At 46.9% G+C, this 22,269-nt stretch overlaps 1 protein-coding gene across 3 annotated transcripts in view; it reads right to left on the bottom strand.

Moving 5' to 3' along the window:
• The window catches only part of SYT13 (synaptotagmin 13), a 393,082-nt gene that overhangs the window by 186,396 nt on the left and 184,417 nt on the right, over positions 1-22,269 (bottom strand). For 2 of the 3 annotated variants that reach the window (XM_069623295.1, XM_069623297.1), the window contains 2 exons: positions 2,285-2,416; positions 145-458 (listed from right to left, as the gene is read on the bottom strand). In XM_069623295.1, the coding sequence (XP_069479396.1) occupies positions 145-458; positions 2,285-2,416 (446 nt within the window). The remainder of the gene's footprint in view (positions 1-144; positions 459-2,284; positions 2,417-22,269) is intronic. The other variant, XM_069623296.1, reaches the window with a different exon arrangement.

Here is a 22,269-nt window from a genome sequence, read left to right as displayed (position 1 = left end):
CTCTTGCTCTTTTTTCCTGCTCAGTCCTACTAAAATACCCACCTCCCCCTTGCAATTTCAGATCCGCCAGAGCACCAAGACATCATGCAGGTGGCAACAGTGCTTGGTATAAGAACCTTTAAAATTACATAACATGCTAAATACCTTTCCCAGAGTCTTCATGTCCACCCAGTGGCCAGCACCCACAGGGGTAACCACATTTGCAAGGTTCAGCTTTATCTCTCCTGATATGTTGTGCCTGGAGAATCTGTCACAGTTCTTGAGGGTTAATGTAAGGGTTGCCTCTGGTTTCTCCAACTCGATCAATGAGAATAGCAGTGTTTCATCCCAAATGACATGAGAAGACTTCTTCATCAGAGAAGTCTGGGCCTCTGTTCTGCCTGTGCCTGTGGTGAGGCTGCCGTGGATATAGCAGTCACACAAAGCCTCTTCATCGCCTTCATTCGTTCCAGTGGCTGCTATGAGAAAAGTAAGAATGAATTACTCCAACAAGCCATGAGGAACACATTGGACATGCCTAAATATTTAAAAAGAACCCATTCATTTGTAAGCCATTGCAATGTGCCTTGTTGTGTGGTGTATGCTGGTCTATACCTGACCTGACTGCAAATCTCCTGTCATGCGCGATAATGCAAAGTGCAGGATTGTACAAGAACATATATGTATATATGCATAACACTATGCATTTTCCCTCAAAGGGCACAGAGTAGTTGGGTTTTGTTTCATACAAAATTGAATGTTTTGTAGGTAGCTCCTTTTTGCCTTTCCCTCCACCTGCTTCCATAGACCCTTTTTGGTCAGTGGCAATGCAGCAGAGGAAATCCAAGGAGAAGCATATCATGAACTGTACCTGGTAACTGTACCTGGTCTCGCCTGCTACCTTAAACCATCAAACCCTTTCCTGTTCCCCTGACCGCACCCCCTGCATTAGCTCCTCTGTACATTTGCAAACATGTTAATGGCAAGGACTGTGATCTATGAACCACTATGGGGCATTCCAGATCCCATGATCAGGCCCCCAAAACATTCACCATTGCCCCTCCCCCACCACCGGAATCCTACTGCCGAAGGTTGCTGCCAAGAGTAAGACACAGTAAGGGGATTGATACTGCAGTCAACAAACGGAAAGTTATATGTCATGAACGTGATGTCATCATCAGTCTGCAAGATCTTGAGACTGCATTGTGTTCCGGAAGGGACAATAAAAATATTGTTATCACAGTTTCCACATAAGCTTACATTGTAACTATGGTATACATGACAGGTGCTATAAATACCACTTACTACCTTATAACTACAAATGAAGGATAAACAGCTGCACGGACCTGCTGGGATTCAGGTCTCTGAGTTGAAGTTTACTCACAGACCTTGGCAGTGGTTATCTTACCAACTTCTGGCATGACGCACCCATGCACTGATGCACCAATGCTGAACATGCAATTCTTGCAGTCCGCTGTCTCTGGAAACCCTTAGGTAATAAATGGAGACACCGGTCTTATGGTGGACTGGACCTGTAGTGTTTCATTTGCACTGATACCCTGATGTCCTCCATTCAGGCAGTGTGACAAGGAATGATGAAGTGTTACCCATGGTGTAAGGAGAGAGCAAGAAGAGCTTTTAAATATCCTGATCTCTCGTGCCTCTCTACCCTCTTCCATCATGGACCTTCAGGCTTCACCCGACTATCTGCTTTGGGCCGCCTTTTCTACCAGTCTCTCAACAGCATAGGGATTGGAATGACGGCTGTACCTTTTTAGCTTCCCTGGTGACTCAACTACTGCCAGACATTGGTGAATTTGTCTGCCGCATGGTAGGACAGTGCAAGTATTTCTTCCACCCTTGTTGATGTCATATTTTGATGCTTTGCTTCCATGGTAATTTGGTGACCCCTTTTGGTGATTACTTAGGTGTCACCGGACATGGCTTTGCACTAATACCAACCCTGCCTGCCACCACAGGCACTGTGTTTAGTATTAGTATCGAAAAAGGTGCGCCAAACATCAGGTATGAAAAACATCATGTAGTGTAGGATAGAGGTTTCCAAAAATTGTTGGGAACAAAGTATTACTACTTGGGCCCTATCAACTCAATCATAGGCTCCAGAGCAGTTTCTGCAATTTAGGCATACATAAAGGGGCGTTGATGCAAGGAGTATGCCCATAAGAAAAGCCCCACTGAACCCAGCCTTATTGTTGGTCACAGGTTAGGATTATAACACTTTCATGTGGTGATAGTGGGCACCTCTTAATGTGGCATTTGGTTGAGGAACCTGAGAGATACCTACCTTCCAAACGGGCAACAACAAGCTCTGCCTTTTCCTTGTTGTATCCCAGGGTAAAGTGTAGCTTGGGGACAGAATTCCTATTGGATAGATCAGGATACAAAGTGTTCATAATGGCAGCATCCTTGTGGAGATCTGTAATGAAAAATGCAAAGCTATGTCACCAGGCCTGACCCATCATTGCTCTATACAAATACAGCGATAACATGCTGTATTATAGGTAAGGCTGCCGGTTTTATGGTATTTATTTTTCTGCCATATCCGTCTGTATTGATCCATATTTATTTTTTAACTTTTTTTCTGTATGTATCCACATTTCTTTTTTGTCATATAAAAAATATTTTGCAACCAGTATTTTTCCGCATTTATTCTAACAAATAAATGCGTTTATTGAACCACACATGCAACCATAAAGGAAAGAAATGATAGCTCAATGTCTTCCATAACAATAAAAGCTTGCTGTTTTGACTGCTGCTGTCTTAAGATATATGCTGTCAGCGATTTGAAGAACGTTAATGTTATTTTCATACATGTTTTACATTCTCCATGCTGGCAATCTGCAATGCGATTGGCCTATGATGTATGAGTGACATCATAGAGAACCAGACGGAACAATCTGGTTTTCTGTTTTTTCCCATTTTTATAAATAAATACAGACAGAAAGCAGATTGATTTCCGTCTGTATTTATGTGTAAAAATCAGTAAAACGGAAAACTGGAAACCTTAGTTATAGACCACGAAGCCCTCTGTCGTTAACCAGCAGTGAATGACAATTACTGTGTTCCAGTACTACCCTTGTTACCTTACATAACATGGCACACTCATGTTAGCCAGCTAGTAATTCGTTTTCATTCACTGCTGTCTCAAATTTAGGCATTGGGCCTCATTACACGGTAGGCAGTAGCCATGGCGCTATTAGCACCATGGCTACCTCCTTACCGCATTCTGGGTCCGTGTTCCCGGAATAGGGACTTACACAGGGGCGTTGCTAGGGGGGGCTATAGCCCCTGATCTTTTGGTTGTAGCCCCGGATAGAATCACAGGAGCTACAGCCAAAAGACTAGCTAGCCCCCAGTCCCAACAGTTCCGACATCAGCTTAGCCCCGGGTCTTTTCCAGACCTAGCAACTCCCCTGGACTTACCGGGTCCTTCTGACCCTGGAGGACCCGGTAAATCCCCATTCCAGGAACCATTCCCCATTCCCATTTGAGCACCCATAGGGCTCAATGGGAATGGGGAAGGAGCTAATAACGGTACCACAATTTGCGTTACCGTTATTAGCTCTGAAGTCCCTTAGCGGGTCCCTTCCCTAATGCCTGGTAAAACCAGGCATTAGGGGAGGGACCCGCTAAGGGACCTCGTAGTAGGGTGGTAAGGGATTACCGCCTACCGTTTAATGAGGCCCATTGTCTCCAACTGCTAAAGTACCCCAAACACAGGTGTTTCTCCACATACTGTTTAATCTCAAATATTAGGAGTTTTCTCCCACTGCTAAAGTAGCCCAAATGTAGGTATTTCTCCATGTACTTTTGAATCACTGAGCGGGCGCCTTAATAACAAAGCGCCATCAATGGCGGCAAGGTACGTATAATACACCACTCCACTGGCCACAGGCATGGCTATCCAAACTCATCAGTATACAGCAAGGTCTTCGACAGAAATGTGGTTGTGCCGTTCACCTAAACCTTCTGCCTACATACACCAGACTACGCCTCAACACCTCTGACAGCAGAATGCAGAGCAGACCTGTGATAAATTCTTGCACGCTGAACACATAGCGAGTCTTTAGCACTGATTCCACATCTACTCCTCTCAGAACCCATCCACATGCATGAACGCATGTGTTGCTTCTCTACCGGAGCCTGGCTACCCCAGCTAAGTCTTTTTCGGCCAAATGCACACACGCTTCCAAATCAAGCTCCATGACCTCCAACAGCTAACAGCGCTTTGTACTATAATCATGGTAAAATTGGTACTATACTAATGACAAGTACAATACAATACAATACATGTACCTGCATCAGATATATTCTGGGCAGAAGCTTTGTGATGTTTGGGCATAAGGCCCCACTCATCATAGGGATTGGGCTTCTGAAGCTAGGGAATATTTCATGTGACTGGGTTCCATCTTACTTTTATAAAGTCCTTGAATTCATTTTAAGAAATTGTGGTGAACTGTAGATATGTTTATTATTGAGTGTTCTGCAATGGTATCACCTGCTTGTTTCATTTTTTAGTGTGTTAAGACATAACATAAATAACTATTGGTATACATTCAAGTCTAAATTGAATTGTGTGCTTCACTGTGTGGACTAATTGTGAAACCCCTGACCCCACTCGCACTCTCCTGGGAATAGCCTTGACTTCTCTCCATTGCTGCCTTGATTGGGTTTTGGCTAACCTTTCAGAGTTCCCCTGTTCACTATAACTAGGGTGGCCTCCTAAAATCCATCTTCACAGTATTGTGGAGCGCAGTCAAGGCTTAATCTCGGCAGAGTGTGAGTATGGTCTGGGGCCTCAGTGAGTCTACACAGAATAATACAACCGTTCAGCTTGGACAGGCCATGTATTAAGGTACAACTAATTATTAGGCATTTAAGAAACCACTGAGAATTGGGAATGGCAGGTGGTAACATCACTCAAAACCATATATCGTAAATGTATACATTCCACAGTAGGTTCCCTACCAATTCATCAACAATTAAGCAGGTAAAAAATCAAATACATATAAAATGAATAGACTAAGCACCATCACAATTTCCTTTCACTTAAGAAGTCCAGCCCTAGGATGTGTGGATCCTAGTGCCTGCCCAAACGACACAGGTTCCAGTACAGGCTCCTCCATTGAAAGTGTTCTCAAAAGGATATGATGTGCTTGTGGAGGTGATTTAAAACAGTTCAATACTATTTCAAAGTTAAATAAGTATTTGGCCAATGGCCAGTAATTACTCCGCTCTATCCCTGCCCCAAGGCTTGCCCAGAGGTAGGATACACCAAAGGGACACAGAAATGGAGAGCGCTGCCGCTCCTTTCCCCACTGGCATGAGATTGAGGTAAGATACCAGGGTGCGAGTAGCCCTTTCTGCCTGCATTTTGGCTATTTTATGCATTTCCAATTAGATGCATTTTCCCACGAGCAATTCTCCCACGATCAATTGTGATTAGAGCAATTTGAATACTCCCCTATGTTTTGCCACTCTAGCATTCTGCCTGACCAAGACTCCTAGTCTGGATTACTACTTTGGACCTCGCCACTCTTTTTTTGCCACACTTGAGCGACAAATCTGTCAAACTACAATCCAGCAGCTGACCCTCCGACTCCCCCCTAGATCTTTGTCCCACCTCTCTCCTCAAAGAAATCTTCAACTCCAATTGTACAAAAGAACTGGCGAAGTCCATACTTAATGACTCCCTCACCTCTGGCATCTCGCCAGAACCTTTCAAAATTGTGCATGTCAAATCCCTTTCTCAAGAACGATCCTTTGACCCTCTACAACCAATCAATTATAGGCCCATCTCCAACACCCGATTCTTTGCAAAGCTCATTAACTGCTCTGCTTAGTCTAAGCTCAACTGTTTCATAGAATCCAACAACCTCCTAGACCCCGCACAATCAGGCTTCCGTCCGCACCACGGAACTGAAACCACACTGATCTCGATCTGGGATGACCTCAGAGGGGCCGATTCATGGAACAAATGTGCGCTGAAAATCTTGGCGCAAGTGTGAAAAAGCAAGCGCACGCGCACACGTCACAGCAACATCCTGAATGCCGTGCACGGATGCGCACAGCTAAAGCGCACAACGTGTAGCGCACACACCAAAAGGGGGTGGAACACGGGGCAGAACACACCAAATGGGGAACAACGTGTGAAAATGAGGGCGTAACTGGGGAAGTACTGCTGGGAAATACAAGGAACGGCCACACGCAAGCGAACTACACTTATTCATGGAATCGAATAGGGGAAACACATGCACGCCAAAAGACACACACAGGCCTAAACACGGGAGCGAGGGAACTGGTGCCGCGTCTGCCACTACGGCTGCAGCGGAAGGGGCGGATGAGCCCCCACAGGGGCTTGCAATGGCGGAAGATGGTGCAGAGCCATCCAGTTCGGTGGTATATATAGAGTAGGAGGAGGCCGCTACAGAGCTGCACATGGGGCCTGGCGGGTGTGGTACCACTGGTGCAAGTGGTGCAGTCCAGGGGCAGGGGCAGAAGGCAGCACAGGTCGCCGCAGAGGTGCCTGTGCATGTCTCTGTCCCTGACACTGTGACTGCATCACCATGCACCAGCAGGGATGCCCCGTCCCAGGCCCGTCCGCAGGTAGGTCCACGTCATCTGGCACTCCTCTACCTGTGGACGAGGGGACCCGTGACCGGATGGAGTCCATCCTGATTGGTGATGCATTACGCACACATGACATTCATGATGATGTGCGTGCTTCCTGGGTGCAGTTGGGAGGGTCCATGGTCGGGGGTGTCCTCCATGTGTCAGCCAGTCTTGCGGCCCTCTCCTCCTCTGTGCACACTATATGCCAGTCGTTCTCTGTGCCGTCTTTCAGCCCAGATGCCACCAGGTCCCCCTGTGGATCTGCCCCAACCAACGCAGCCAGCCAGTTATTTGGGAGATCCCATCCCTGCCGCAGTCGGGAGTCAGAGGTCCAGCAGGGGTGGCCACCCCACCAACTGGACGCCAGCGGATGGAGGATGTGCCGGCATCATCGGGCAGGGCACGTGCACGACGGCGCTGGGGGATTCCATCAGCCTGGATGCCGTTGTGGTGGCAGAGGCAGTTGCGTCAGAGGCAGCAGCAGGCTCAGCGTGGGAGGCATCATGACTCTGGGCCATCAACACCCTGGGGGCAGGCATCGGCTGAGGGGCAGGAGGACCCTGGACTGGGAGTGTCTTCCGTGTGACAGCAGTTGGGTCCAGCAAATAGATGCAGAGAGGCGGCGGGCAGAGAGGGCACGGCTCAGTATTGTCAGGGCGGAGAACTCCATGCACCAGCCTTTGAGGCGGGCGCAGGGCCTCAAGGAAACTCGCAGGGAGTTGAGGGATTCCATGGCTGCATCCCTGCGAGACCTCGAGGCCAGGGAACAGGCCCGCCTCTGGAACATCGACGTGAAGTTCGATGATGCCCTGGCCCGGAACAAACAGTGAGCCGTGGGACTAGCCAGCCACCTTTGTAAATAGTTATGTAGTTGTAGGTTTCCTTTATTTATTTTTTCCTTTGGGGCGCATGGACTATGCCCTGGCTTTTTGTAATTATTTATTTATTAGGTAGGTATTTTCTTAGGTTTCCTTTGGATTGTTGGGCTATTGGACCCTTGACTATTACATTGTATATAGTTATGGACCTGATTTTACATATTTATTTTTACCATGGAGGAATGTTTTTGTTTTCATTTTGACTTTGGATTTGGTGTTATGGACGGACACTTTGGAGGCATTTTTCTTTACGTTTTATTGATTTCGCCATTAATATTTTTTCCTTCATTTCGGACATCCTTCTATTTATCATTTATTTCTTGTGTCATTTCATTTGATTCATTCATTTTTGTATATAATACATTTTTATATTTTTGTGGTCTTCTCTCATTGGTTTTGTGCATGTCACAATGTGGGTTTTCTCATGCATGTGTCGCCATTGTGTGGGTCTGATGGACTTGTACTCATGCGCATACTGGTTATTTGGGCTCTATCATGACATAGGGATTTCAATGTGGAGTGGATGGAATGCTTGGTTGGTTGTTAGGCCTGGGGTGGCGTGGGGTGGGATTTGGGTGGCCATAAGGGCCATGGATCTGGATTGTCATGACATGTTGGGTGGGGACATAAGTCGGGGCCTGCTGGCAGGTGCCCGTCACTGGGGGTGGGGTGGGGACATTAGTCAGGGCCTGCTGGCAGGTGCCCGTCAATGGTGGGTGGGTGGGGGACATGAGTCGGGGCTCACAGTTGAATGGTGACATGTGGGCTGCCTACAGGGCATGGTCAGGGGTGTGGGTTGTCCAATGTAGTGTGGGCTGCCTGCAGGGCATGGGGAGGGGGGAGAGGGCACACCCAGGAGGGCCCACAATGCCAAATCGCATGTAAAACTCCCTGCGCACCCCTCGGAATACATGTATCCCGCTCGCGCCAGGCCAATCGCGTGTAAAACTCCCAGCGCACCCCCGAAATACACATACCCTGCTCGCGCCAGGCCTATCGCATGTTAAATTCCCTGCGCACCCCCGGAATAAGCGCAGGCAGCCCATCCACCCTCCCCATGCCCCGCAGGCAATTCACTCACCCTCCCCATGCCCCACAGGCAGCCCATCCACCCTGGGCACACCCCACAGGCAGCCCACACCACACGGGGGACATTTTCCACCTAATATACCTGGCGCGAGCGGGGTACGTGTATTCCGAGGGGTGTGCGGGGAGTTTTATACGCAATTGGCCTGGCGTGAGCGGGGTACGTGTATTCCAAGGGGTGCGCAGGGAGTTTTACACACGAATGTCCTGGCGCGAGCGGGGTATGTGTATTCCGAGGGGTGCGCTGGGAGTTTTACACATGTTTTCGTTGTTGGGGGGCTGCATGCTGGTCCACTGGCCTTTGCGCCATGTATTGGATTTGTGCGATGTCTTTGGCGCACGGGGTGGGGTTGGAGGCATAACTGGCACTGCTGCAAGGTCGCTGTGCCACTCTGCGCCATGGCTGCTTATGGATGTATAAATCCCTGAATACGCTGTGCGCTAAAATGGGTTTTGGCGCACGCGGCTGGCGCAGACTACCGCACGTGCGCCACTTGTGCGCCAAATTCTATGAATTACCCCCTAACTCTCTACAGACTCTGAAGGATGCGTGCTGCACTTGTTCTTGTTGACCTTTCAGCAGTGTTTGATACCATTAACCATGCAATCATCCTTGACAGAATACACTCTCTAGGCATCCGAGATTCGGCACTCAACTGCATTGCCTCATTCCTCAATAACAGACAGCAAATCACTTTCCTCACCCTTTCCTCTCAACCACACGCCCAGTGAACACTGGCATACCCCAAGGGGCCAGCCTCTCACTTCTTCTCTTCAACCTTTACATGACCCCTCTGCCAGGGATCATCCGCACTCACAACCTCACCTGCTATAACTTTACTGATGACACACAAATCATCCTGAGAATTCCCAAATCAAGCTCCGATCCTCACCCTAATCTTGTAGCATGTCACCTATATATTCACTTATGGATGACAAGTAACCATCTCCTTCTGAACCCAGGGGAAACAGAGATCATGGTGTGCGACAATACAGTGCTATTCCTTCAACCGTCCCCATGGCCACCCCATATACCGTTCTTTCATCAACTAAACTTTTTTCTGTGTTTTTTAATGAAACTTTTTTTCAAAAAAACTAATTGGAAAATATAGGGAGGTGGGTAGGTGCAGATAAGGTGTAGGCGAGATCAGGAATACATTAAAAATCAATAGGGGAAGGGGCGTTTGGGGGAACCATTCCCAAAAATAAAAATAAAATAAAATTTGATTCGCATTTTAAAAAAAAGTTTCAAAATAAACCCATCCCAAAACTGTCCTTCAATGAAAGAAGATAGAACAGTCCACCCTCCCTCGGCATTCAACACCCCCACCTCCACCACAGTGAAAAACCTTGGATGCACAATGGTCTTGCCTAACCCTGTTTCACCACATCAATAATGTATCCAAATCCTGTCACTACCACCTTAGGCTTCTGAAGCGCATCTTCCCTTGCCTCACCTACCGTAATAGATTGGCTGCAATTATGTCCATTGTCATGTCCAGACTTGACTACACAAACTGCGTCTACCTGGGTGCACCAGCCTACCAACTAAAAAAACTCCAAAGAGTCCAAAACACAGCAGCCAAACTGGGATGAAGAGATCACATCTCACCTGCTCTCTGTACCCTACACTGGCTCCCAATTGGATGAAGGGCCACCTTCAAAATCCTGGGCCTTACTCACCGAGCGGTGCACAAAGCTGGCCCCATATACCTACAAGAAAAGATTATCCTATACCTCCCAACCCGAACCCTAAGGTCAAGAACGGCCATCCTCCTAGTGGTTCCTGCCTCCAATTCAGCCAGGATTGGAGGTTCCGCCTACTCAACCCTGGTGCCAACACTGTGGACCTCACTGCCTCCCCACATTCGACACAGCCAAGAATACATGACTTTCTGGAAAGCACTCCAAACCTAGCTCTTTCCCTAAATCATGTAATGGGCTGCTTTTGGGCCACTCGACCCACCACCAATGGCCAGAATTGGCTGGAACCACATCACTACAAGGAGGTAAGAACAGTCAGGACACGGATGTTGGCTCTAGTGATCAGTTTGTTTCAACGCTAGGAAGCTGCTGGCTCGGTAAACAATGGCCTAGCTGCTCCTTTGCGCCAATAAGTTGACCCCAAACCCTGCTACTATCCTAATGTCCACATCTCCAAACCTGAGACATAATACTCATGCTCTTACAGTATGAGTGGGGTCGCTCATTGTCCTCGACCAGACATGCACCAACTCAAAGACTAGGAGATGTCAACAACACTTATGTTCTTTGCCACTACTGAGCATAATCGTTATCTTCCTCGAAGTATGCACTATGTTATCACTCAAGGAGATGCCAACCTCTGTCAATCTTACTTATCTGTGAATGAATACGCAGAACTACAAACCCAGAGCGTAATAGCACCTATGTTTAAAAAATAAGACTGGGCCAGATCCTGTCATCCACTGGGTATTTAAGGTGGTCTCTGATCAAGTCAGGTTACCCTGACCTGCCTCAGAAATTATGCCATTAACTCAGTCACCTGGGGTGCATTACCAACTGTGCCTGGTTAGACTTGCTCTTTTGCCTTTTGAAGATATGCACTACACCCTCCAATCAGATAAGCTCTAAAGCACTCTTAGCTCTCAGAAGGGACAATGATGTGATGCAATTCCACAATTCAAACCATAAACTATGACAGGGATACCCAGCCACCTGCTATAAAAAATTACCCGGGACCTGAGAAATGGGCCCATTAGCACTTATTACCGAGCTTCAGAAATTGACCGATTCTGCTCCACCTCAAGGGAACACGCGCTGAAGCAGGCAAGAAATCTGGCAAAGCAAAATCCTGCAAGTGACACTGAGGTGCGGCCACCTGTCATCAACACACTAACCACACACCAGATCAGGAAAACTCTAACACCCTCTACATATAACAAAGTCAGACACACCACTAACATTATGGCCTGATCTGTTGCTTGACCTTCGAGTTCATTGAGTAATAGTCTTCTTACCTAGGATATACTTGCATGTCTGATAAAACACAACTGAAGTAAATGCACACTGAAAAGATGTCATCCTATAAGCAATCTGCACACCCATCAAGACACAGGGATGGCCATAGTAACTGTTGCTGGTCCTTTGTTCCACTGAACACCAGTCATCGAATCTAGTTAGTATTGAAAATTCACAATTAACAGAACCAGAACAGAACTGGATGTAACTGCACCACGTGAAGGTTTCACCCAATAAACAATGGCAGACTCAACAAGACACAGGGATGACTTAAAACCTGCCTAAACCAATAAAGATTAGGAATAGGGCAACTCAAAACTGATGAAACTTCATAGCAGGGAAAGACAATCTGGAGCCTGGTAATCAGAACAAACTGCACCAGACAGAGAATTTACCCTGGGTAAACTCTAGAATAGATATGGTCATCTCAGTGGGCACTGGAAGGGAATCAGGAATAGGGGTCTCCCAGCAATCTGCATAGACACTCACACATACCGATATGCTCACTCTCTCCTCTACACCAACAAACTATAGAATGCAGCTATACCCCTCAATCAATTCGGTGTAGCTGCACACATACAGAACACCTTACAATTTTTCATGCGTTCCAACGCGCCCAGATACCTCAGGGTCAGGTGCGTTATAGAAATAAATAAAACAAACAAACAAACAAACTTCCATGAACACCGCAACAGTCTTTAGAACGCAGCTATACCCCCACAAAAATCGGCTTAGCTGCACACATAATCTCATACACAAGCTCCACCCCTGCCAGAATGCAGTCTTTGAGGTCACAGCCTTGCGGCACACATTCTACTGATCTCACACAACCACCTCACCATGCCTAGCATTAGAATTCAGCAACACACCATGCAAACCACACTGGCTCCACACTTACTGAGTGCGCCCAAGCACTATATACTACCGTACTCTCTCCACTGACCTGGACTATGGTTCCCGAGGGCGTTCAATCCGCAGCACTTTGAGAACATACCAATGGTATATAAGGTGTAATATAAATCCACAATGATATAACATAACATCATATTTCTGTTGCTCAAAATCCCATTCAGTGGCAGCTTCAGAGCATTTAGTGTGGGTTTTTCCTTTTATGTTATGTTGGGATTGTAACTTTTAAGCATGGCACCAGGGTTTTCCAGAATGCTCGCAGATGCCTTGAGGAGATAAAGGGCATTTGGGCAGCCGAGTATTGTAGGTAGCAAGAAATAAGGTGGCCAAGTGGACATCCAGTTGCTGGGGTCTACCCGGTGGTGGTGCCTAAGTTGGGCTTGTTTACGTGTTGGCTAGCGCCAAGTTAGGTTGTGGACAGATGGGATTTGGGAATGGCAAGGTCCAAGAAAGGCTGATGGACAGATAGGTATTGAAAGTGGTGGAGACCAAGATGGGGCGGTGGACAGCTAGGTATGTGGTGTAGTTGCAGTTTGTTAATTTGATTTGTTTATTTTCTATAGTGATTTTACAAGCTGTTTGTGTCTTGACACTTTACAGCCAGAAGAATACAACCCTAAGACAAAGCCATCTAAGAATAGGTTTATCTCACACCTGCTCTGGCAGGAAAAAGAGAGCCAAGATGTGCCTCCGGCATTGAGAAAGTTGTTGAAACCCCTGTGCTCTCCTATCTAAGGGAGGAATTTTATAACCCCCATGCTCTTATCAGCCCTCGCCGCCCCTGTACACCTTCAATGATTAACCTGCATACACATAAAATATGGAGCAGTGACCGTTGTTGTTTTACTTCAAACACATTTATGTAGAGGTTTTAGCATTTTGAACGTAATACACGTAGACAAACAAAAAGACATTTTTGGTTCGAAGTGCAAATGGGGACTGGATCTCAGACCAAAATATATCATGAATCAAAACGAAAAGAACAAGTGCTTATGGGACACAATACTTCCGTGTCTTTGTTAGTCAATCATTGTTTATATTGAGTTTCAACACACTTTCCCCCTCTTCTGATAATGATGCAAGATTAGCAAGTATGCACTGAAGGGTTTAAGACTGCCTTGCAATTAGCAGCAATACAATTACCAGCAGTGGCAATTATAACAATCTTGTAAAGCCTGTGTTTTCTACGCCAAAGAGTGCCCATTATGGTTTGTCTTATGGTTTCACCCCATTACTGCGCAGACCATCACTGCGAAGCCCAAAATATCGAATATTTAAGCTGCATTTCACTGCATATATTTGTGGGGGGATGGGTTAAGGTCATAATAAATGTGGGGGAGTTTAGGGGAGCTGTGGCAGGGTCTCCCCCACACATATATATATATATATATATATATGCTGATAAATGGGTCAAAAGAAAAAAAGAATGTACATGTTGGGTTCCACAGTAAATAATTCGTTATTGCACATAGATCGGTTTCTTTATATGAAGCTCTTTAGAAGATTGGATTATCCTGTAGAGAGAGCGATACTTTTCAAAGCTAGGAGGTTTGTATCCATTTTGAAAGAACACAGAGAAGAGGTTTGAGGGAAAGAGCAAACAACAAGAGGGAGAGTGGACAGTCCTTTGGAGCAGCCCACATTATGGGGAAACGGCCTGTCAGCATACCATTGAAACATAGGGCCTCATTACACGGACGGCGGTGGACCAAGGTGCTATTAGCACCTTGGTCCATGCCAGTAAAATACCAGCACCGCCTTGGTGGAAAGGGGAATTACCGCCCTATTCCAAGGTTGGTGGGGCGGTAATTCCCCGTTCCCCCATTGCCATTCCCCATTCCCATTTTTGCCCCATAGGGCATAATGGGAAATGGGAAGGTGCTAATTACGGCACCGCAAATTGGGGTACGGTAATTAGCTCCCTGGTCCCTTTGCGGGTTGGTTTTTAACGCCTGCAAAAAGCAGGCGTTAAATTCTCCAACCCAAAAGGGACCTCGTAGTAAGGCGGTAAGGTTTTACTGGTACTGGTAAAATACTGATACCGGTACCGGTAAACCCTTACCGCCGTCCGTGTAATGAGGCCCATAGTCTTTCCTCCATTCCAATGCAAAGACCCCTTCCTCAAGTCATACATTTTCAATTCAGACCAAGGTTGGCATGGACTACCTACAGAAACCCATTCAATACAAAAAAAGTGTGTTTGCCATTTAAAAGGATGCCAAAAGATCCAACGTGTGTGTTGTAACCCAGTCTTTGACTGAGATAGCTAGATTTGTATAGTAAGTGCAGTTGCGACCAGAATGTAATCTGTGTTGCTTCTGCAAGACTGCGCAATGTACAGTGACAGTGCACTGGCCTGTAATTCAGTGTATATTTTGGTATCTACATTGAGTAGTGAGATTGGCTGCCAAAGTGATAGATTTCATTGGTGCTTGTTTTGAAAATATTATATTAGATTTTGACCAGAAGCGTGTTTTTTTCCAGTCTTCATTAGATGCCTGATCACCTTAAACAGGACTGGAGCTAGGATTTCCCCAAATTCTTTATACGTTTCAGAATAGTAGAGAATGGTGGAGTATTTTATCCAAGCAGCCTACCGGCTCATAAAGGAGTGGCACATGTTATGCAGTTTTATATAGGTAAGGTCTTATTTCAAAGCATTGCTCTTCTCTTCAAGATTTGCTGGATTAGGCCATGTTAGGCTCAGATCTCTGATTAGGGGTTCAAACAACCTTTGTGATTAGCCCTAAAGATGATTGGCATATGCCTGTTTTATTCCCTAAAATTAACCAAATTCTCCATAAAAATAACATAAGAACTGGTACTTCTTTGATTGCTCTGGGTTAGGTCTGGCACTGCACTTTTGACATATCCACGGTGCCTTATCAACTGCACAAGGTGTTGACAACTTTATGTTGAACAAGTTTAAAATCAGCTTGACAATATACATCCCCTGCAGTGTCTGTGTAAACCCTGGCCCTATTAGGGCCTGGATAATATCAGGTATCATAACAGTTTTCCCTCGTGAGCCAGGCAAAGGGGCCCGCAATTCTTACAATCACCTCTGGGTGGGTTTCTGCTAACCATCTTTCAGTTGTGGGCTGTAATGTCGATGGTGTGGGTGAGAGGTGGCAGGGGGTGAAACCCGGTGGTGTTCAGGACACACTCATTTAGGATAGGTGAGGCCATAACAGCAGCTGGTATGTGGGTATCTGTGTCAAGGCTGAAGGAAAAGGAAATTGCTATACAGACAATGTAAGGGGTGGAGGGTGCAGTATGTGCCGGTTGGTAATATGATTTTCATCCCCCACCTCTCTCCGTGCCCCCACGCTTCTGCCTACTGATTGCACAGCTGAAGCAAAGAAAGTTGCTTGGGGCATTGGCCATTCTTTTGTAAGAAGATTTACAAAATGTCCAGTGCGGGCAATGAACTCACAGTAAAAGACAGGAGACAATTGTTAAAAGAAATGTCTGGCTCTTTTTTTTTAAAACTAAACAAAGGGCTGTTAGCGTCTGATATAATCCCCAGAGGCCAGTAGCACAGAGCAGGATAATGATAATGATATTGCATTTATAACACGGATGTACACACGTGTTTCTAGGCACCACAAGACAAGGGAGGGGAGACAGAGGGAAGACAAGCCAAACGATCTTACTAGGCCTTGTGACATTCAGATCCTGCAAGTGTGACAACGAGAGGTGCAGGGGGAAGCGAGTGGGGAAAGTGCAAGGGAGAGGGTAGGGGGAAGTGCGGGCAGGGCCAGTAAGGCTCTGTGTAAGTGTGATCAGGGCAGCGTGGCTCTGAGTAAGTGCAAGTAGGCAGGGGAGCTGTAGAGGTTACAGATTACAGCCCCTAAGTGAGTAGTAGGCCAGGCGGCAGTGCAAGGAGGACTGGTCATAGAGGCGCCTGGTAACCTGTGAGACTCTGAGGGTGCCAAGCAACCAGGGGGCGCATCAGATAGGAAGGTTAGTAGGGGAACGAGAGAGTGAAGCCAGAGGAGAAAAAGACCATTTTGAGCTGCTTCCGGAACTTCAGGCGGTCCGGCTCAAGTCTGAGAAGGGTAGCGAGGCCGCTCTAGAGGGAGGCACCTGCATTGATGAGAGATCTAACACCCACTCTGTCTGTAGAAGCGTCTGACCCTTAAGAGTTGGAGATAGCTGAGCAAAGGGCTCGAGAAGGATGGTACTTAGGCTGAGAGAGTTCGATGTAGTGTAGGCCCAGGTCCCCGTAAGCCTGGGAAGATGAGAAATCTAGAAAGAAGCTGAACCTGGCAATGGCAAAGTTATGCAGGGTGACAGGCCTGATAAACCTGAACATACCTGGTTCCTACCACAACGATAAGGTGCATCTATCAAAGGTCAGAACTGACATCGCGGGCCCCCTAATTAAGAAGAGTTTTGTGTGAAAGTAATTTTTTAGGATGGCTAGACACAAAAACCCCTTTTTGTCATAAAGGTGATCAAACAGAGAAAGAATGACCTAAAAAGCAAAGGTAGCACAGGAGCTTAGGTGAATGATCACCTTATAAATCTTTTAGGTTTTTTCAAATTCTCTCTGTAAAATGTTTTTCTAAAATGTCCTGGGAAGGGGAGAGATGGGCTTTTTGCCCCTTGATGAAAATCCAAATTAGGTACCCATGATAATTACAGTCACTGTTCTGTACTTCCGCGCCTATGGTAGTTATCACTCATGTTTTTATTGCCTTCCCTATATTTACAGTTTGATAATTTTCCTAATTGCGACCTGAAAGAATTTGGTGGAGGCAACTTTTTCCACTCCCTCACCCGAGAACCCAAAAGATTATGTGATAGAACCCTTATTCGAGACTGCAGCCCCTATCCTGTTTCTTCTCTGGGGGAGTGCCATACCTGGGATCCCTGCCAAATGCTGTGTGGTAGGAAACGGTTTCAGTGGATTCGTAGCCTCCATCCACTCCTTGAGTCGACTGGAATCCTTTGACGCGTACCCCGCACAACTCGTCTTGCGTGCTGTTCTACTTGAAGCAAAACCTGCTTTTTGCCCCCAAACTGAAAGACACACTGAGAGCTTCGAAGCGACCGTGAGACAGTGAGCTTGTCTAGGGGTCTGCAACCTGGGGCTCTCCAGATGTTTTGGGCTATAACTTCCATGATTGCTCATCATTGACTACACAGGCTAGGGTTGATGGGAGCTGAAGTCCAAAACATCCGGAGAGCCAAAGGTTGCAGACCCCCGAATGTCTGTACAAAATTCCTTTATGCATTCATAATGAAATTAATGTGGTGTACTTTTGATAAAAGTGGTAAAGATAGTCAAGTGTTAATTTCTAAGTGCTCAAGTTATCACCTGCAAGGAAACATTAGTGAAAAGCAACTTGTATGGTTCCAATCCCACAGCTCAGAAGAGAACCTGCTGCATTTGTCTCCCATTGAAGGGTCTAATTGTGAGTATGATGGTAACAGTTGTTAGGAAAGATTTCGTAATTGTGGGTAATTTTCCTTCCATGTGGCAACCCCTAAACTTTTTGCTGTTGTTTTTCACCTTGATCTCGACTTTGCCAGAGAAGTGCAGCCTTCTGCCGCACTCCTCTGGGCTTTCACTCCATTCTTACGAGGAAACTGACATGCCCTTAAGACAGTCAGTACCGGGAAACGCTGTTTTCCGTAGTTTCTTTTATCATGTTGCGGCTTTCGTGCAACATGACACAAGAGGGCACTGTAAGCTAAATTACTGCTCTCTTGGGTCTCTAGCCTTCTACAGGCCCTAGATACTCTTTTTGGATTGTAACTGATCGATGCAAGTGAATCACGGACGGGAATGGTGGCAGCGATCGTTTCTTGTGTTTTGGGCTCCTTTTGGCATTTTAAGCGCGTTTCTCGCGCTTAACCCAAAATGGTGGCCTGGCTCCCAAAATGGCCAGACCACGAGGCTCCTTTGTCCTGTCCGCTGACCGTCTTGCTCCCTTCACCTTCCCCAGGTCGAGCCGACCCGGGGCCTTCCTTATTTGGGCATGTACTTTCCCGCGAAACACAGATGCTTTCGCAGGCTTCTACAGGCCTTGTGTGTGCCTCCAGGATGTGGGCTGGGATGTCTGGTCCCAATACACATCCTGGGTGCCAGAGAGTCTAGGGTGGTGTGAATGCCTGGGACCACCGTGGTCCGTGATAGGTCCACGTATGGTGTGAGTGTAGATGAGCGGATCTCCCATTGGGTCCCCTCCGTTTTGGCGCGAAGGGAACCGTGGATAAGAGGGGGCTGGAAACGCCACTACCATGTCGATCTCCTGAGTTCTCACGAACAAAGGAATACAGGAGCCAAGTATCCTGCAACCAAGAGGCTGAACTGAGGAATCGCTGGTGACCCGCTGAAGGACTGCTCCTCTGCACTGCTGTCGCCTTGTGAAACCCTTTTTACCTCTGATCGAACCAGAAAGCCTGTACTGGTACTTCGACCCTTGGACCAGCCTACACAGGAGCCTTGCTCTGTAACCGCCGCCAGGTTGTGTTGCATTTCTAGTCCTGTCACTCTCACACGATTCGTACACTTGGAGTTCCCTGGTCTGAAGTGAGTAGTGTACATTTGGCTGAGATACACACGCACGCTCCGTTGCCCTGCTGTGGTAACAAACTGTGCAGGTTCACTTCGTTTGGGACATCTTTAACTCAACTCTGCTGCTGCAGACTCTACACGACGACGAGACGTCCCCTGCTCTCCTGAACCTGCCAGCGACTGAAACTGACGCGGAGAAGCCTGGGTCTGCTTGCATCGGGGACCGGTGAGTAGCATAGCTAGGAACTGGTCGCCCTCCTGCAGGAGCCCATAGCTTTTCTCCACTGTGTCAAAACAGCACGCCTTTCCGTACTCGCGTTCTGCTTCTGCCCACAGTGGAGGCTGCGCTTGAGTCGCGGAACTCTGTTCTTCTTCATTTGTGCACTAAACTGAACTGCCTGATTCCCTCGAAGAGAATCCCCCTTTTGCCCGTTGGCACCAACGTGTGCAGGTACTTTTGAGCACAAGGCTCCACTCTTCGTAGGGCTCGGACTTCCTTTTAGTTAGGTGCCTCTGAAGGCGGACTGGGTCTAAGCATTATTTCGCACTGCCTGTTTTCCTTCCCTTTTAGGTGGACTGCACATTTCGTGCATCTAACGCTTGAGACTTGTTTGTATTTGTATATATATTGTATTGGTATGGTATGTGTTGGTTTACTAGAGTTGTATTGTGATTTCCCGCTACGTTCATTGTTTTAAAGGCCTTGTAATAAATGTGTATATATTTTTAATATAACACCTGTTTGGAGTAGTTTGTAAGTGTCCTTGCTTTGTGTGCTCATTGCGGGCTTTCAGTCACCCTCACCCCTCTTGAGACCTAGTCTTGACTGCCGCGATCGCTACCCTGATTGGTCTGGCTTGTCCAGAGGTTACCCTGTTCCAAGTAATTAGGTTGGCCTTCTGAACTTCTGCGCCGCCAGGACAGAGTTCAGAAATCCGTCTTAACAAATTGGTGTACAGCGGTGGGATACGACTGAAGGTATCCAGTGTTGCACACGAACTAAGGCATTTCAAGTTATTCCTACCAGGACACGTAGTGAATTGTTATAGTTTAACTTTAAAAAGGCCATAGTCCTATCTAACAGTATGGAAACAAATACCTTGTTATTTTTAAATGCTTCTAAATCAGAAACATTGAAAAAGATGTGTGCAGAGAGAGATGTTTCCTCTCAAGGCACGAAATTGGATATGATCCAAAGAATCGTGGCGTGGCAAGAAGCGCAGCTTGACGCTATAACTTCTGAGGACAGTGCGGAAGGAGGTGGGGCTGCTCTCACTGGTAGAACCGACGGTTCTGCCGCTGCACTGATCCACCGCGATCACAAGGACAGGGAGGATGTGATGTCTAATGTTTCCTCTGCCAGTGTCGATGGGGAGGCCATGCTTGAATTCAAGAAGCAAGAGCTGCTGTTTAGGCAGAAGAAGCTTGAGTTCAATATGGCCAAACTACAGGAAGAGCTTGAGTTCAATAGGGTCAAGCTAAAAATCTAACAGGCAGAAAAACAGAAAGACAGGGATCACCAGTTGGAACTGGCCAAGCTTCAGGTTGCAAATGGGTCGAAGGGTCCTGGACATGGGTCTGGGGCCTCCTCTCATCCACGGTTTCCGAAAGATCTGCTCAGTGTGTATGAGGAAAGGAATGACATTATGGACTGGCTGAATGCGTTTGAGTATGCATGCGAAGTTCAACAAGTTGACAATGCTGATAAGATTGCCTGGTTACTCAGCAGACTGCCCCATTCTGGCTGTAGTGCCATTATGGAAATGTCGAAGGCTGAGCGAGCTGATTTCGCAATGTTAAAGCAAACTCTCATTTTAAAGTTTGGAAAGACTCCGGCCCAATATTTAAAATGATTCCGAGAGTATAAGAAAAAAGAAGGTGGTACTTGGGTATCTTATGTAAATGAATCCTTAAAAAACTTAACTGGCTGGGTCGAAGGTTATAAGGTTTCTACTTTCGAAGGCATGATAAATCTTGTCATGCTGGAACACATTTTTGCATCTTCTTCCCCGGAGCTTAAGCAGCATTTGGCCAATTCGAAGGAGATAGATCCTAAGAAGCTGGCCATTGCAGCAGACTTATGGGTGTCACATCGAGTGTCCCATAAGGACAAAACTCATCCTGGTAAGCAGGAGGAAGGGAAAAAGTCCAAAGATAAGGAGGGTGGAGAATCTGATAAATCTTCTTCTCAAAAGGGCCACAAAAAGAAAAATAAGGGTAAGACACAAGAGAACTCACAGGGTAGCGGAGGTCAGCCTCCGAAACAGAACTCTGGTTACAATAAGCCTCCCTATGTAAACAGACCCAATGGATCTTGTTTTGCTTGTGGAGCAATTGGCCACGTGAAGGGGGATCCCCGGTGTAAGGTTAAACCTTTTGGGGTCCACTCCGCTAATCTGGCCTTCTCATCCTACGAGGAAGAAGAGATTACAGGAGCATCCTTCTCCTCAGACTCGTTTCCCAGCGGGATAGAAGCTGAGGTAGTTTTAGTTTCCCTGGGCTCCTGGGAGCCTAAAGTCGCAGAGGTTTATGCTAGGATTCCAGATAATACCAAGCACTACTTTAAAGACAGTGTGCTGATCAATGGAGTAGATACTCCAGCTCTTAGGGATAGTGGGTGCAGTCGAACTGTAGTGGATTCTACCTTGGTAGACTCAGAGGAAGTTGCCAGAGCTACTCTGATGCCCACTAAGTTGGCTGACGGCCCACTCCGTATGTTCTCAGTAATACCTGTAAATCTTACTTTAAATGGTACAGCAGTCAGGATTCCAGTGAGCATTCAGAGAAACGTCCCAGGAAAGGTCTTGTTAGGTAATGATCTCAGAGCTTTAGGGCTCGTAGGAGACACTGCTGAAAGACCCTACACACGGTCTCAAGCACGGGCAGCATTGGCCAAGACCAATACGCCGCTCCAGCCAAAGGGGAAACCCAAGGCGAAAGGAGTAAACAAGTCAAGACGAGGAAAAGAGAATATTCCCCCGAGCTCGCCTACCACTGCGGTGGAGGAAGTTGGTCAATCGCCCGGGCCTGATGAGGAGGTGGCGATGCCTGAAGTATTTGACCCCAACGACCATCCTGAACTAAAAGACTTGTTAGTAGAAGGTGGTCCTGATAGGGACGAATTCAGTAAAGGCCAACGTGAGTGCCCATCTCTGGAAGGCCTAAGGAGACAGGCCTGCTCCCAGCTTGAGGGTGAACCTCCTGGGACGCATCAGATTTATTGGGAAGGTGGACTCCAGTATAGTGAGCCCACAA

This window comes from Ambystoma mexicanum, chromosome 11 (genome assembly GCF_040938575.1).
Source record: "Ambystoma mexicanum isolate Mex_15411 chromosome 11, UKY_AmexF1_1, whole genome shotgun sequence".
Classification (NCBI taxonomy): Eukaryota; Metazoa; Chordata; class Amphibia; order Caudata; family Ambystomatidae; genus Ambystoma; species Ambystoma mexicanum.
This window is presented reverse-complemented; position numbering and strand designations above follow the sequence as displayed.